Source organism: Ictalurus furcatus, chromosome 25 (genome assembly GCF_023375685.1).
Source record: "Ictalurus furcatus strain D&B chromosome 25, Billie_1.0, whole genome shotgun sequence".
In the NCBI taxonomy this organism is placed as follows: domain Eukaryota; kingdom Metazoa; phylum Chordata; class Actinopteri; order Siluriformes; family Ictaluridae; genus Ictalurus; species Ictalurus furcatus.
Window position 1 is genome coordinate 11,691,145 of NC_071279.1, and position 18,454 is coordinate 11,709,598.

At 38.8% G+C, this 18,454-nt stretch overlaps 1 protein-coding gene across 2 annotated transcripts in view; it reads left to right on the forward strand.

The window, feature by feature from the left end:
• Nucleotides 1–18,425, forward strand: part of LOC128600859 (uncharacterized) — a 31,772-nt gene extending 13,347 nt beyond the window's left edge. For both annotated transcript variants that reach the window (XM_053613568.1, XM_053613567.1), the window contains exons 2-5: nucleotides 3,187–3,408; nucleotides 9,341–9,808; nucleotides 14,508–14,653; nucleotides 14,801–18,425. In XM_053613568.1, the coding sequence (XP_053469543.1) occupies nucleotides 3,187–3,408; nucleotides 9,341–9,808; nucleotides 14,508–14,653; nucleotides 14,801–14,845 (881 nt within the window). In that variant the 3' untranslated portion in view covers nucleotides 14,846–18,425. The remainder of the gene's footprint in view (nucleotides 1–3,186; nucleotides 3,409–9,340; nucleotides 9,809–14,507; nucleotides 14,654–14,800) is intronic.
• Nucleotides 18,426–18,454: the final 29 nt, after the last annotated feature.

The window sequence follows — 18,454 nt, forward strand, 5'->3', positions numbered from 1 at the left end:
GAGAGAGAGAGAGAGAGAGAGAGAGATTAGGATTGCTATGAGAGTGGCATGCCTCTCTATCAGTGCTCTAATAGCATTAATATGGAGTCACTGGCTTCTCTCAAAATCAAAACAGGAGAGGGAGGGACCGAGTCTAAGGGGAAGAGCAAGGAAATGGGTTTCTGTGGAAGACTTGATGTGATGGCAGGGAAAGAGGAGGGCAAAGCGGGAAACGGTGAGATTTCATAATGAGAGCAAGTGTGTACTAGTTTTGACTGCTCTGAGTACTTTGGCAACCCTGGATCTAAGATCTAAATGATCTCAGATATTTATGAGAATAGAGTGATTGAACTGAAATTCTGCTCAAGCTTAAATCAAAGTATGCCGTGGCGTTGGTGTTTCATCCTTCATTTTGGGAGGATGTAAAAAGCTGTAGTCATACAAATTAAAGCAAGTTTTAGAGAGAAAGAATCAGGACAAGACCGTAGCTAATGGTAAGGTGGTAAGGCACATTAATCCCGCATTCGACTTAGCTACGAAGTGGGAAGTTGGAGCTCTGAATGACGTCATTCGTGCATTCGAGCTACAAAGTGGGGGAAAAACATGGACGTCTCCATGTTTGTCTGTTTTTATTAACTAGCTAATTACGATGAGTGATGTATATTTACCTCCTCAAAACAGTGATCTGTATAGTTGATGTTTTTAGATTTAACAAGTGAATATGTCTGTATTTTGATTGATCTAAAAGCAAATACTTTTGTGTGTATATACAGCATACAAGTCATTTGAAGATAAGAAGTGCTACTTTGTGTACTGCTGTGCGTAGCCGTGTTATTGTGATGTCAGTTGAGGAGATCATTGCTAGAGAGCTTGGATGCATATTGTAGGCTTCAGTAGCTATGTTTCCATCCAAGTTTCAAATTTAACTTCTGCGAAAAATTTAAATATGACATAAAATGTTTGCGAATAAAGCAGAGTTTCCGTCCTGTATGTTCAAGAGACGAAAATCATCACTTCCAGGGAAACGGCATCTCGCTCAACGCAATTTTTTTTTTTTTTTTTCTGAGCCAATTATCCAATCACATGACTTGTTGAGGCAAAGTCACATGACTGTTTTGATGCACATCGAGGAATTTATTCAGTGAATGTGTTTCCATCATAATTTTTGCGTGTCTTATCGATTTTTTTTTTTTATTATTATTATTTTTTTTATTTTTTAAATGAGCCGCCTCAATTGAGTGCATAAGTTGTTTTTTTTTGTTGTTTGTTTTTAAATGTGCATTTTGGAGATTTTATTCGCATTTGGTGTTTCGATCCAGCATTTAAAAAAAAAAAAAATTATGCAATCCCAAAATTTGCATAAAATATGTGGATGGAAACACAGCTACAAATCTCAGGAGTGATTTACGTATTGTGTAGATAATGTGGGCCATGAATTTTCCAGATGCCAAAGATATAGTCAGTAAGTTTAGATAGTGGTTCAGGTAAGGACAATGTCATATGAAGGCTGCTGAATTGAATTTGTACACTACTGTATTTATTTCCGTACGTACATGTTGTTTATCTCTAAATTCCAAGACAGTAGTGATTGGAGTGAAAAGGGAATTTGATGGTTACTATCTTTTTTGCCCTTCTTGCAGTACAGCAAAGAAGTAAAGGTATTGTCTCTTGTAGATGTCCAAGTGAGTCATAATTGCCCCCGGGGCTTAAATTAGTTACAGACCCCATTTGCTCATTCCTTATTCATAATGGCCAGATAGGACTCATTTCCAATCAGAAAATCCAGATTGTTCTGAATAATATATTAAAAAGGAATCATTTAATAGCAGCTTTTCCCGTTTTGTGTTTCTCGTCCACTGTTTTTTCCTTCAAGTCTTACTCCCTCTTTAACATGTGCATTAAAACAGATTCATCACTCTCTCCATCTGGATCATCTCTCTGCCACCAACAAACACATGATCAGTCCATTATGCATGTTCATGAGTTGTTTCCAGGAAGTCATTAGGAAGCTGTTCTCCTGCACGTGCAAGTCATCAGTTCCCATAAAGCCGTTATGTTGCTCTGAATGTATCTAAGATGTGATTGACCTCTATGTATCTAAGATAGTGTTTGCCTCTAACCTTGGACTTATGTGGTACCGGCCAACGTGTCGGGAAATTACAAAGTTTTTCGGACAAACTCAAGGTTCCTTTCCAGAACTTTTGCACTAACTGTCCCTGAGTGGTGGAGTGAACTTCCAACCTCAATCCAGACCACAGAATCTGTCATTATCTTCAAAAAACAGCTAAAGACCCACCTCTTCCATGAACACCTAACTAACCCCTAAAACGCCAACCCCACATTTTCCTTAAAAAACCCCCAAACAAACAAAAAAAACTTACTTTGGCTCTTACACCTCTATTCTGCAGACTTTGCTTCTCTAGAACTCAATTAAAGATCTTGTATAGTAGCACTACTTGTATTGTTCTCCACTTGATCTATTGCTTTGCTTGTATTTCCTCATTTGTAAGTCGCTTTGGATAAAAGCGTCTGCTAAATGAATAAATGTAAAAAAAAAAATCTGGTCATCTCATTTCTGTGTTTTATTTTGCACTCTAATGTTTTGGACTATGAGTAGTAGATGCGATTGTGGCGGCGGGGGGCGTGGTCGAGCATCAGCTGTGGACGGTGAGGAGGCGGGTCGAATTGGCATGTAACACGTGATTCTCACCTGTGTTGGATTAGCCCGAGTTTACTTGTGTGTGTGTGTTTGTGCTTTCAGTGCCTCCACTAAGAAACAAGAGCGAGATAGAGACCATCGCAGAGATTGTGTGTGTGTATGTGTGTGTGTTGTCGAATGAGTCAGCTGAAAAGCAAAAGTAAAAATAGAGAGAATAAAAAGCCCTTTTGAGTTGTAATCAGCCTGCCTCCTCATTCCTGACCCAAACTAGAAGTGTTACAGCGATATAATAATAACAATCAAACAATCAAGTCAAATGAAAGATAAAAGTATCAGAGTGCACGTTACAGGAGAAAACATGTGAAAAACATATTTGCGCAAAGACCTTATTTAGACGTGCAATTGCGAATGAACTTTGTTCATATTTTTACCAGACATTGTGTCTGAAATTTTTTTGAATTTTATCTGACATTTTGAATTTTTAACTAACTCTGGAAAATGGAAACTAACGGAAACTCTGGTGTGTGTATGTGTGTGTGTATCCCCAGGTGAAGATGATTCCAGCTCACCCGCACATCTTCCAAACTTCACCATGCCATCCACCTCCTCACCTCCCCAGAGGTCCTCCACTGCAAAACCAGAATCCTTTTCAAGACCTACACTTCTCAGCGCTTCCTCCGAGGAAGATAGCAGAGCTACAGCAGATCTCTCTGCTAACGACACGCTCAGCCAGAGCTATAACGATACAGTAAACAGTACAGTCGCTCCAGGTGAGGCTTTCTAGTTTTCTTTTTCTGTATCTGGCATCTGCTGTTCCAAGGCCAATTCATTTGTTTTTGCTGTAGACTGAAGACATTTGGGGTTGAGATCGAAAGATGGATGTGAGACGAGAGTTTAGAATTTCAGCTTTTATTTCCTGGTATTTATATGTTGATGTTTTAAAGGACATAAAACATAGCACATTTTGTATCAGACCACCCGATTTGTAGGTGAGCAAAAATAAAATATTGGAACTGTGTGTGTGTTTTTTTTTTTTTTTTTTTTTTTTTTTTTTGTCCTGTTAGATTGAGTGTTTTAAACAATAAATAGCTCTGAACATCTACTCTTGGTTTTAACCTTCAGTTTCACCCGTGAAGGCAAAATTTGTTGTTAAAAAGTATAAACCAACATGAAGACCAGAGAGCCATCTATAGGATAACAAGCCATTTTAAAGCTGAGGAAAGAGGGAAAATCTATCAGGCATTGCGCAAACATCAGGCATAGCCAATACAACAATTTGGAATGTCCTGAAAAAGAAAGAAACCACTGATGTACTGAGCAACAGACCCCGAATGGGTCGGCCAAAAAAACAACAGCAGCTGACGAAAAAACAAAACCCAAAAACAACAGTCAGTGACATTACCAACAACCTCCACATGGCAGGGTTGAAGGTATCACAATCCGCCGTTCGAAGAAGACTTCGAGAGCAGAAATCTAGAGGCCAAAACACAAGATGCAAACCACTCATCAGCAGTAAGAATCAGAAAGCCAGTGTGGAATTTGCAGAGAAATAAAAGCTGAAATCCCAAACTCTCATCTTGTATCCATTTTTTAAACTCGAGCCCAAATGTGTTTGGCGTATAGCACAAACAAATGAATTGGCCTTGCCGTTCCAATAGTTTCAGAGGGCACTGTATATTACTCTCATTAACGCCATGTGAGTAGACATGTACAAGTAAGAAAAATCTAACTCTTGCACCTTAGGGAATAGCAATTTCATGTTATGACAGCTTAATTATTTTGACCTTCACCAGTCCTATTTGTATGGGTTATAATGGTCACTGCAACATAAAATCACAAAGACACAAATCCATGCACGAATTAGCATGAGCATAATAAAGAAATAGCATGTTGAGGTATTTTATTCGGGAAGCGGAGGAAATGAGCTACAACAAAAATATAAGCGGAATTAATGTAAAAAGATTGGAGTGAACAAAACAACTGTAGCGAAGAATGTCATTTCTGAATGCTGAAATGCTGAATTACTTCTGTCGAAGGATGGTGTGGAAAAATTTTTTTTGCATTAGACTTAGTGCAGTGTACTGTACAGGCTGTATGTCCTCAAGTCATTGAATATATATTCTGTTCAGTAAAAGCCTTTCTACTTGAACTGTCGAAATTGCAATTGCAGGATATAGTTTTGCACGGTCTTTCACAATGATGTTTGTTGGTAAATTAGACCTTTTAACTGTACTCACACCTTGGCCCGAATCTGCAGAAAATCTGCAGTAATGCTGAAAAATTGCAAGGTCCTGTAAATATTGCGGAGTTTCCTTGATTTTACGTTCATTTCTGCGATCGTAAAATCCTGAGGGACTTGACTGTCTTTTTATTTGCAACTATCTCAAACCACAACACTAACACTCTAACTCGGCTTCACTGAATAATTTTTTCCCCCTCTCTGTGTTTACTTCCTTTCTCGGACCTTAGACGGCTCTTTCTTCCCTCTGATCTTGCTTGGATCTTGAGTAGCCTGCTTGATGCTTTCCTTTTATTGTCTTACTCGCATGACATCTGCATAAATGATGGGGTGTTATGTAAATTGGATGTAGTAGATGAGGGTAAAATGGGGTGGTGCGTGTTCTATACATACGACTAGTAGCTGTGAGCTTGTTTCCACGCAGCTGAAACTGATTCATGAGTAGTGCTCGAATCACTGCACGGTTTTCTTGACGTAGAACAATTTGATGACTCGGTAGCAGATTTCATTCTCACAACATTATTATGCACTGAAATCTTTCCTCGTTTGTAACTCTGATGAATAAGGGCCATTTTTCTTTTCAAGTTACAATAACTGAATACAAAATAGTGTTTAATTATTGCATTATCGCAGTACTATCATTTTCCAGATTTTATAAAGAACACGTACAGTATACCTATAAACATTTTTCAAGTAAAATCAAAATGAAATAATTGAGCCCGTTCTGTTTATTATCATCATCCTTGGATTTTTGTGTATATCCATGTGTCTCCAAGACCTGAGACGAGGAGCAGAGACAGCCTGGACAGAGCCTCTGTAGCTCAGTAAACAGAACGAACATGGTTTCTTGCAGAGATAATACATGCTGTATGTACAAAGCACTCGTGTAACAGACGGATCATGCAAATCGTCTGTTTACCAGCTGTGTGATGCCGGTAAAGATGGTTAGACGATTGTGCTACCTAGTAGAACCGTGTGTGCTGGAAGGCTGACCTAAATTTAAGGATTGTGTTAGTAACTGTAAATGTGTACTGCAGACTCTAATTTGTTGATCCGTTGCATTGCCAATTTTAGGGAGCATAAGCCAAGCAGTATGCTATTTGTGAAACAATAGGATCAAACAAACCTGGCACATAGAATTACAAAAGAGGCACAGTAAATCTAAGCTAGAATGATAGTTGGGGTGGAGGGGGTGGAGGCGGAAGGCTGTGTGACAAAAGGCAGTGTGAGATTTGACAGGAAGGTGAGAAAGTTTGAAGCCTGATGACGTTTGCTTCGGTTCATTTGCAAGTGCAGAAAAGCACCTCGTCAGCACCACAACATCTGCTGTCAGACACACACACACACACACCCCTTATGTGTATGTGCTACACCACGGCATGAAAATGAGATAAATCTCGATCTCAAACATCTCTCCCTAACACTTAGTGTCGCACACAGACTGTACTCATTTTCACTGTGTTCCTTTTAAAGTTCCACATTTCACATTCCAATCTCGGCTTTTCTCTCGCGAGTCAGCTCACAGTCACACAGTAACATACTGTCCTTGTCATACCACCTGCCTTTCCCTTCTCCCTTGGGTTATAGTTAACAAAAAAGAATAATAAAACTATAAACAACTGCATAAATTAAAATAAATTAACACAAAATTAGAGTAAAAAATGCAACTCTGGAAACAACTGAAATAAGTATCAGACATTAATCAGTTTTCGCCTTTATTTGCAGAATATTATTTCACATTCAGTCAGATAAAGTAATTACTTTCTTGCTTGTGGACCCTTAAATGTTGCCTCAAACATGTTTTTCCCCAATCGTGTATTCATATGTTGCTCTGTAAAGTTCATACACAAAAATTGCTCTACAACTAAAAAAAAACAAACCTAAATTTACTGCAAATAGACTGAAATGATAGATGGGTACATAGATGGATGGCTGGATGGATAGCTAGATAGATAGATAGATGGATGGATTGACAGTTCATTGGATGGATAGGTGGATGGATTTTTCGATGGATAGATGTATGGATAGTTCGATGGATGGATGGATGGATAGTTTGATGGGCAGATGGATGGATGGATAGTTTGATGGGCAGATGGAGGGATGGATGGATAGTTCGATGGGTGGATGGATGGATAGTTCGATGGGTGGATGGATGGATAGTTCAACGGGCAGATGGATGGATGGATGGATAGTTCGATGGGCGGATGGATGGATGGATAGTTCGATGGGCAGATGGAAGGATGGATAGTTCGATGGGCAGATGGAAGGATGGATGGATAGTTCGATGGGCAGAAGGATGGATGGTTAGTTCGATGGATGGACAGATAGATAGATACATAGTTTGATGGATGGATGGATAGTTTGATGGATGGATGGATAGTTCGATGGGCAGTTGGATGGATGGATGGATAGTTCGATGGGCAGATGGATGAATGGATAGATCAATGGGCAGATGGATGGATGGATAGTTCGATGGGCGGATGGATGGATGGATAGTTTGATGGGCAGATGGATGGATGGATAGTTCGATGGGCAGATGGATGAATGGATAGTTCGATGGGCGGATGGATGGATGGATGGATGGATAGTTTGATGGGCAGATGGATGGATGGATAGTTTGATGGATGGATAGTTAGACTGAGTGTATCTGAAAACCAAAAAAATGGAATACGTGGTCAGTCAGATTTAAGAGGACATATTACATATAGTTTATATCAAAATATTAAGTGTCCCTTCAAAGCATGATTTCATTGCTTATACAAAACTTAATTTAATTTCTGAATTACTAGATTAGCTTGAGTGTGATCCATTCATGCAGTATTAATATAAACCAATTAAATGATGAAATATCGTGGTAATGTGGCTGTTGCAGAAGGCCAGTGACCTGGGGTCGATCCTCAATTCAATTCAGAGTGCAGAGTTCAGTTTTGTTCAGGGCTGTAAAAATACACGTTCAGATTATGCTGCATGTGCGAAAACAAATTGTGTTAATGTAATTCATTTAATTCTATTGAATCGATGTATATAATTGAATTAAGTAAATTCAACAAGCTTTCTTTTCAGTATGAAAAAAGAGCTGCAAGCAGCTACTGAGGGGCCAAGCACTGCATAGCACCCCCTGTGGTAAAATGACACTGATGTTTTGTGCTTCATCAAGACATGGTCATAAACATATTGTCATGTTTTGTGTCTATACAATGAAGCACAGCAGATATATGACATCACAATCTTTTTTGGCCATCAATGCGTACCATATTATATAGCTGAATTCAAAAGCAATATGTGACTTCAAATCGGCAGTCTCCAAGGAATCACATGACAAAGGAATTACGATTTTAAGTCAAGCGGTTGAAGAGTTATGAGCACTTTTATACTTTTGTATACAGCATTATACTAATATTAAAGCGACTGCTACAGTAGTACAATGACACAAATATTGTTGGGCTGCTTAAAGACAATGTGCTTAACTAAATTACCAAGTTGTGTGTTGGAACACTAAACTGTTGCTGAGATATGGCCCCACATACTGATTGGTGTATTCGCTATCAAGTTTGTAAGTGCATTATGGTGAAAAGGTTTGTCCTATCAAAATTCTTCATGGAGTTGTTTTTTTTTTTGTCAGGATGGTCCGTCATCCTGGCTACTTGCTAAATGTTGTTGTAATCGGATGAATGACCTTGGAGGATGTCGAGAAGGAATGTTTTTCGGCGCATTCAAAATAATACAACATAGCAGAAAATGACTTAATTGCGTGCAAAATTTATGAGCGTGAATGTACCTTGAACTTGGTACATTAGAGGCACTAGAAGCATTGAGGGACAGAGCCCAAAATTTGGCAAATTGACTTTGGCACTATGCCCAGTCACCATGCCAAATTTCACAACTTTTTACCATACAGTTCCAGGGGCTTCCATAGACCTCTGCCATAGAATTATAATAAGAAGAACACAAACAAACACGATAGGTGCCTACGCACCTTTGGTGCTTGGCCCCGAATGCCTCCTCACAGTGGATTTATTGTGAGTATAATCTGTTTGTGTCTAATCATGTGAGAGCTGTGCCAGCTGTAGATGTCAGATGTGGAGACCATGGACAAAAGCAGCATTTTCTACAGATGATTGTTAGTTCAGGGTTTAAACTGTTTAAATGTTTTGCATGACTAATTAGAAGCTATCGTGGCACTCCTATAGTACACTTTATTATTAGTGACTTTTAAATTGATCCATTTTTTAATCATATCCAACACGTACACAAGTGAATGCTTTCGTTTCTTCTTTCTTATATGTTTAGCTAATTATTTCACCACTTTAATATCTAATCTAATGCATTAATTCATTCATAATGTAAACTAACGCTGTCTTTGCCTCTGTCATACATTTCATTGATTGCAGTGATCAAACACTAAACAGTTTACTGATTGATTTTCTAAGCTAATATGTGTCATTCTGATTTTTACCACAAAGGTTTTCCTACAGGAGCTGCTGGACCTACAGTGAATACTCTTGCACCTACAAACAGTACAAGTGTTCCAGGAAACCTAACAGAAAGTCAAGATGGGGCTAATCTTTCAGTCGGAGATAACCAGACCTCAAGAGCATCCAGTACAACACTATCTGATACCGTCACCACATCTCTGCCCAAAGGCGTGACTAAACCGAGCACATCGGCTCCCTCTACACGCTCCCAGACTCTTTCTGCCTCCACTAGGCCTCAGATTACCACCAGCCTATTGGCAACAACCACTCGAAGCAGGAGCAAGTCCTCAACTGTTACCACCAAAGACATATCTGCTCCAACCACCACCACCACTACAACTACCTCATCCACCACCACTACCACTATCCAGACCACAGAGCATAGCAGCACTCCTGTCCAGGCTAAAGCTCTTGCAGGCACCCCTTCTGAGCTGAACGTTGGAGACAACACTGAATGTGAGTGTAATTTTTTTTTTTTTTTAATATTCAGTTCCACATGCATAACCTTATAGGGTGAAAAATGAGAAATGTAGTGTGTGTGGACACAGCTGTTGATAATTCAGTGTGCACTTGTTCTCTTATCGCTGTTTTGATTTGCTTGGGCTTCTTCTGTTGCAGCATGGATTCTCTCTTTGTTCTCGAGTGTGCCAGTGTGTGCTCGACTATTTGTTCTAACATGATGAATGGAGTAGCCTCCTATTCATCACCCTATTATCACAGTGCAGCGACACACACAGAGAGACACACACACCCCTCTTTTTTTCTTTTTTTTTGTAACTCTCCAAAAAACCTATAGTGAGCACTTAGGAAAAGCTGATTGTGTGTGGAGAACAGTAGTGTGATTATAATCTTGGAGGCTTTGAGGCTAGCCTGAGCCAAGGACATCTTTATGCTGACAAAACAAGTGAACAGACTGAGCTTTATTCCCTTGCCAACTTGTATCAATATAGCACATACACACACGCTTATATACAAAAAAAAAAAAATATATATATATATATATATATATATATATATATATATATATATATATATATATATATATATATATATATATATATATACTCACTGTGCATGCCAATGCACAGTATGTGGGTAAAGAGTACCTGCTTGCTCAGTTATGCAGTGTGTCTGTGGAGAAAGTGTACCTCATGCATACACAGGCTGAGCAGGGCAGGGTTAATAAAGTAGACCACATTTCCACTGTAGGGCCTATGATTACCAGGACCACCCTGTCTTATTCCAGACCGGAAAAATGACGAAACCGCTGTGGCAATCTGAGAATACTCGTTGCATGTCGCGCCAGTCAAATTCTGGAAAACAGCCAAAATTAATGACGAATCACGTCTTGATTTTTTTTTATGTCAATAATGTACATCGACATCTCTGCTTTTAGAAAACATGCATATATTTGACTAAAAACGATATGGAAATGTTTGTATTTAGATTACTTTGTAACCTTGCCTTGGCTTTCAGCCTGGGGAAAAAAAGGCTGGGTAAGGAGCCAGTTTAACGAACGTAGTGGTAAATGCATTCAGTCTGATGATTAAAAAATTGCTATTTAAGTGTGGCTTTTTCACATGTTCATGTTATGCTTTGGTTAAGTTTTTGATAAGATGCATGCCATAATGAAATTGACTTAAGCCTAAGCAAATCGGTTTGTAACCAGATATCACAGTATTCACCTCGTCATAAACAAACAAAAAAAAAAACAGAGAAAAGTGCTTTCACACTCTACACATCCATCCATCTATCCATCCATCCATCCATCAATCTTCTGTACTGCTTATCCTACGCATGGCCGTGGGAAGCCTGGAGCCTATCCCTGGGAACTTGGGGCATAAAGCCAACCTATCACACACACATTCACACACTTATTAACACACTACGGACAATTCGAAAATGCCAGTCAGCCTACAGCGCATGGCTTTGGACTGAGGGAGGAAACCCAGGTACCCGGCGGAAACCTTTGAAGCACAGGGAGAACATGCACTCTGCGCACACACAGGAGGTGTGGGAGGTGGGAGATCCCCCAGCCTCGAGGGTGCAAGGCAAACGTGCTAACCATTAAGCCATTGTGTCCCCCACTCTATACAGATGAAAAATATAAAATCTTTAAATAACTTAATAAAAAGACATTAATAACAAGAAATGTAGCCAACAAAACAGAACTCAGTAAACGATTCGGCAATTATTTCCCAGACGAAAGAGACCTGTGACTGAGATCCGTCGATTTACCTTAAATCCCACGAGTGACCTTTACCTCAGGTGGTAATGTGGATGATGCTAATCAGGGCTCTACGGTAACAATTTCTTTTAGGACCGCTTGTGCTCCTAATTACAAAAATTTAGGAGCACAGTCAAAAATTTTGGAGTACGGTTGAAGTTTTGTTTTTTGGGTTTTTTTTTTTGTTGTTTTTTTTAGAGATGGTAACGTTAATGTGCGTTATATTGTGGCACAAGTAGGCATGAGAAAACTTGAGCTTGTCAATTATGACCGAATCTAGGAACATAGTATGAGCCATGACAAGTTACTTTACCTTCTGATAAATTAAAATGTATATTTTCAGTTAATTTTATAAGCTGTATGCAAAAAACAACAACCGTTTACCTGTTCCACCTTGTAAACAAATACAATAAACATCAATGTTAAGTCTTTGAAGTCTGCTCCTTTTAAATATATTTAAAGCTACACTATTAGCCATTTTCCACTGTCATGGTTCAGGGCTGGAGTCAGTTCTCGAACCGCTCTGTGTATATTGTGCATATATCTGAATAATCTCATATAGGATGTGATTGGGTGAATTCATTTATCAGCCAGATGCAAAGCGCTTTAGTTTAATGGTGTTCATTACTGATGCTCTGATCAGGATTTTTACAGCGATTTAGATTTCTTGTCCTCTTGATCGACCGAAACCGATCCAGATACCAATCTTTATTTTGTTTAAGCTTTAATCAGGAGGTCTATCATAAACAGTTAAATGTAAGCTCTCTGCTCATGGTCACTGTTAATTGAATTAAAATAATAGCAATGAGGAATACTGTTGGTTAATTGATAAGTAAACAAGCATAAAATATTTATTTTTTAAATATCTTAAAAAATAAAGAGTCCTAATTAAAAGTAGACTAACACAAATATGCTCCATATTAGGAAAAAGGAGGCTAATAGCCTTCTAAGGAAATAGCCAACTAAGCTTAATGTCAAATTGATATTAAACACAACCCTTAGTAATTAAACATTATTTCATTTTATTTATATTTTATGAATTTATTGTAATATCTTTTTTTTTATTAATGATTTATTTATAACTAAGCACATTTTCTGTCTTGACATTTTATTCAATTTTTTGTTTGTTTATCAGTTATTTAGATGTGTTCCCCCAGTACAGTGTTGCTATGTCTGCTGATAATATTGGGTTTTTGGGGGGATTAAATCAAAACATGAAGACTGGAGTTGACTTTTGTGGTGATATCTGGCAACCGTTGGTTTTAAATTTAGTGAATGCGCTGCCTATTAGAGTTAGTGAAGGAGAGTGGCAGTGTACTGTATGTTTACAGACTGAACAGTTGCTACTCTTGATTATGATTGGTGAGGAATTAACCCAGCTTGTAGCGTTAGCATTATTATTAATTCACTCCGCCTGACGCCGCTGTGTCTACACAAGCAGGTGACAGGCACAGGTTCAGGTTCAGGTCATTCTGCGGGATCAATAAAAGATGGCAGTTTGTGAGCTCGGGAAACCGAGAGAAGCAGATGATATACAGTGTTACTTGTCATCATAATGGCTTCTTTGCAGTATTTGCACACTTGTTCGGTTGACTGGGGTGATGAAAAGCAGTGTGAAAGTAACTGTTGCGCATTTTGGACTTCCTGTAGTTTTTATTCCGGTTGTATTATACAACTCTGAACAGGTCACTCGCACCGGTGTGACAAAATATTTTTTCACAGTCGCACAAAGTAACCTACTTTTCAGTCACAAATGCGAGTAAAATGGTCGCACTGTAGAGTCCTGCTAATAATCAAAGCGAGAACTCATTTCCCATTGTAACACTCATTGTGAATTCTTTCACATTTGGAAGTACTGTTGTTTTACCATAAGTAAATTAGGTTATAAATGTTGAGGTAGGCAGGGAGTATTTCACCCAGAATTGGACTGTAATGAAAGAGTACATGAAGTAAAAAACATTTTTCAGCCAAACGGCAACAACACTGCCAAGATATGGCCTCACTTCCTGTTTCCTGTTCCACCTTTCTGACTTCTTCAAAGTGAAAAGTACTCATGTCCCAATATCAGACCTAGTTTCCTTTTTATGTTCATTTTTGCAAAATTAGCTTTCACCTTAATCCACCACTGTCCTCATCCTCATGTGATTTGATTGGTTGATTGATTGATTGTGATTTTGAGTTTTCCTCACCTGAAACTCACTGGCTCCTGCTACGAATGACCCCAGGTGTTCAGCCTAAAGTTCACCATGAGGTTGCTGTGGATGGTACCACATGCAAACCATAAAGACTGCTGTGGATGTTCTTCCTTGGATGGCCATGGGACTGCAGTTGCTAAGAACAGTTTGCACTCAAGTCTCCACCATTGAACAGTTAATAACTTCAGTTAAATACGATAGACTTTAAGTTCAAACTATAATGAATTTGGAAATGACTCTGATGCTCTTATTCATAAGTTTCTCATAAGTTCCTGGTTACGCAGTCAGCACTTTTTGAGCATGTAGTACACAGTTATAGAAGAGAAACGATTTATAATCGCACTCTCCGGTGTCACCCAGATGAATATGGGTTCCCTTTTGAGTCTGGTTCCTCTCAAGGTTTCTTCCTCATATCGTCTCAGGGAGTTTTTCCACACCATCGTCGCCTCTGGCTTGCTCATAAGTGATAAACTTATACATTTAAAATGTATATACTGAATTTATTTATTTATTTCTGTAAAGCTGCTTGGTGACAATGTCCATTGTTAAAAGTGCTATACAAATACAACTGAATTGAATTTAATTGAATGAACCCTGGAATCACAGTTTTGTTAAAGCATCTATTTTATCTTTTCAATATTTGTCATAATGTACAGTTCAATACATTGCAGAATTAACTTAATCCCCCCCTTTCCTTTTGCCCCTGGCTTTTGTATGCTACTGTGATCTCCAGACTCTAATACATCAATGGATCCTCTCTTGGCCGGCCTGGTGTCCGTGTTTGTCGTGACCGCTGCCATTGTCTCTCTTCTGATTTTCCTGAAATTCCGACACAGGAACGAGCGTCCGGAATTCCGTCGACTCCAGGATCTCCCCATGGTGGGTCTCAATTGTATAAGTTTATAATCTCTGGCTCCGTAATTGAGTCACAATTGTCTTTACCCTCGATTCCAAAACATAAAGAACAATTACGGTTGTTTTTACATATAACATTATCTGACTATACGCTTATTTTTTATGTTGTAGGATGATATGATGGAGGACACGCCTCTCTCCATGTACAGCTACTGAGTGGTGATGAGAAACCGTTAACATGACAGCCTTGAATGACACCCAGGCCTCCTCTGAGCTCGATCATCACAAACACCTATCTGTTCAAAAAATTTTTCAATTACTTGTCCAAACTGAAACGTGAGCTTAATTATCCAGTCGTGAATTTGCAGTCGGAACTGAACGAGGCCCGGATCTATACGCAGCTCTGATTTAGGAGGCTTTTAAACTGTCACTTTTTTTTATTTGGAGGCAGAATGTCTCTCAGTCCTGCGCTATAAAGGAACAAGTCTTCTGCTTCTTAAAACATGCAAACAAGGTCAGAGATGTTAGACCTGCTGAGCCTCTTGGGGGCCTAATTCCGTTTTAAATAGGCAGAGGGACGTGTAATAATAATATTTGATATTTCTTTTAAATAAGAAACTAAGGCTTGTTGACTAAATGAGAGGATTAGCTTTGTTTGTGTCGTTTTAATCCCTCACAGTGAGGGTGCAGGATGATATGATATTTAAATACACCCCAGCCCAAATCCATCTCCATGCAAACCCCATTACATAAAAGTACACAAATTCTCAGATAAAATCTTAGACCTTGCTTATTTCGTCAAATGTATTAGGGATAACCAAAAATGAAGACCAAAGGAGTGATGTGCCTTTAACGCAAAAAATTTTAATACTCCTGGTCAGCTATAGGTGTGTGTGTGTACGGCTGGTGTTTTGTGTTTTTATTGTAGTTTGATCACGTTTAATGCCACAGACCGAACTAAATGATACAGAATAGCAATTGTGGTATTTTGTTTAGATAACTGCTTGCTCTAACATGCTAACGGGACACTAAACGAGTGCTCTATTAAAGACAAGGTCACTTGGCAGGTAAAATTTGTTAAGCCTGTAAATAAGACACAGACAGTGCTAACTGTAAAATATAAATATCTAGTGTGCTAATTTAAGTGCCTAATTTAGAGTGTTAAAATTGGTCAGTCTAGAGATAATCTGAAGTCGTTTCTCAGTAAACATTTAATAATAAACATTTCCCCCATTCACACACGCATAATCACTGATTAGTTTTTTTTCTTCAAATTTTAAATACCATGTAAATGATATCATTTAAACAAAATGTATATACACACACACACACTCACACATATATGTATGTGTGTGTGTTTGTTATGGTTGTTGCTGATGTGGCTCTATACATGACTTATCTATTAGGAGACACAATACAGCCTTTGGCCTGCTCTGAAGAAATTAAGAGCAGCGATAGATCAAACACAGTAGCATGCTAGGACCATATGATTAATTTAATCCAATTCAAAGAACATGCTGTGATTGTATAACAACAAACTGACCCTGATGCTTTATTTGTTGTGCTGGCATTTAGGGTTTACGGTTTAATTGAACTTCAGATTTATTCTTTACAGCTCCTCTATAAACAAAACCCACAATGAGCCTAAACGTTTAGCTCCGAGCTCTGAAAGGCATCGCTGTGGAATTGCGTACGTTCTCGTGAAGCTGCTATAAGAATCCAGTATGGCGTTTTAAGTGGGATGTTGGTTTTCAAGCCGCAGGAATCACTGACCAGAGAGGAGCTTTGATGTGAGGATGATTATTACTATGTTGCCTGGATAACAGTGTAGTCATTTGCTCTTGAGTCTGTCATCAGTGTTGACTGAGATTGATTCAAGCAAAACCACAAATACTGGTGTCTGTTATTAAAAAAAGAAAATAATCATAAGAATGTTGTATCTACCCTGGTGCTGGTCACAATTCTTTGTGCACATTTTAGCAACTGTGTGCAAGGAGGCAGAGTGAGTACACGGCGAGAGAAATGTGTCATTGTTGAGCAAGATCCTTAAGGTAGAGTTCACACATACAGCGACTCGCAGTGACAAAGTGACTACAGACCGTTTTCAATAAGAGCTGCGACTTCTGGCGACAGCGATGGTTGGCGACTGGACGTCGGCGTGTCCAGCGACGTGACAAAGTTCAGAAAAGTTGAACTTTATGGATTTGGAGCGACTTGGTGCAGCGAGAACCAATGGGAGTGAAGACAGTAGAGCGCACGTAATGCGTGATCCGCCATGCTGCCTGCGAGTCCGAAATGTTTCCTGGACCCAGACTGTCCACAGATAGATGACCACAATGTCAAAGAGCACACGCTGCTTCTCCTTCATCTCATAGGATATAATGCATATTTACACACTGGTGAATTTTAAATATGAACGTTCTCCCTCCAGCATGTTTCATTTTAGCAGCAAGAAAACTGATTTGTTGTCAAAAGTCGAATGCTAATTGTGCCACCCACTATGGCAACCATTAGTATAAACGCCTACTTGCGACTTCATATTACAGTGACTGGAAACTTGCAGTGATAAAAAAAAAAAAATCTCTGTGTGTGTGAACGTAGCGAAGTTTACTGTAACCCACAAATTTACACCGCCCCCCCAACAAAAAATCATCCCATTTGCCCAACATGGCTAAACAACTGCATGTTCAACAACTGATATAACATGTGTGGAGTTGTAATCAGCTATGCATGTAGTTACAGCAGATGTACACATGATTAACATAACTAAGTTTTTAATTTTGCAGGAAATCATGGGATTTAACTATTGTGCTGTCGTCCTTAAGCAGTAAAAGTATGAACTAGGACATTTAAAAAAACAACAACCATCTATTGTTGGACAAATCGCTTGTATTAATTAAATGCCAACACGCTTGTGTGTGAATGTGATTATAAATGTGCTCACAGCTCAACTATGTAAATTTAGTGTTGATTTCCACTTGTACACTTGGTCACACAGTATAAAAATGGCTTTTTTGTGTGTCTTGCTGTTTAGTAGGTTGTTTGTTTGCACTTTATTGTTGGATGTGCTGGAGGTGGGGAGTGGTGTGTTATTCTGGGAAGGTTTTTAAAGTTATCAAAATAATGTGTGCAGCTTTTTTTTATTTTGTGAAAGTGAACCTCTCTCTTCATGTTTGTAATATCATGCTTGTATTAGATTGGTGTTCTGTAAACACGCACTCTTGGAAGGTGCTCATTACGTGGCTCGCTTAGAGGGTTTCTTACGTCATAAAGTTTGGATCAAGCACATGCCTCCTACGCTGCCAGCCGTAATTCAAAGTGTCTATCATTTCATATTCAGTTACAGTTTATCACAGCGTGCAAAACGTTTGAGCAGCTATCTCTGGGATGAGTCTGTGCTTGTCTGAGAGTGGTAACTAACTAAGACCGCTCCTGTCACTCAAGAGCAGGGGAGGAGCGGCATCGATGAGACGACTAACCTTTACATGCTGCACCAAACCCTTCCGAGTTTACGTGACTCTTCATGCCTTTCTCTCTGTTTCATCATCGGTCTCGTCATTGTGGTCTCATCACTTGTGGTTGCGGTCTGATTGAAAGAGGCTGAAATGGAAACTCTAACACATCATCAGGCAGAGCTTGCTCAGGCATTTGGAATTTTTAAACATTTAATATTTAGTGACACTCACAATAACTTACAGGTTTTAAAAAAAGCCATATACTATATTTCAATTCACTGTATGTTTTTGCTCTGATCCAGAATCAAATGCTTATGCTGTTGTTTTTCATGATATATATATATATATATATATATATATATATATATAT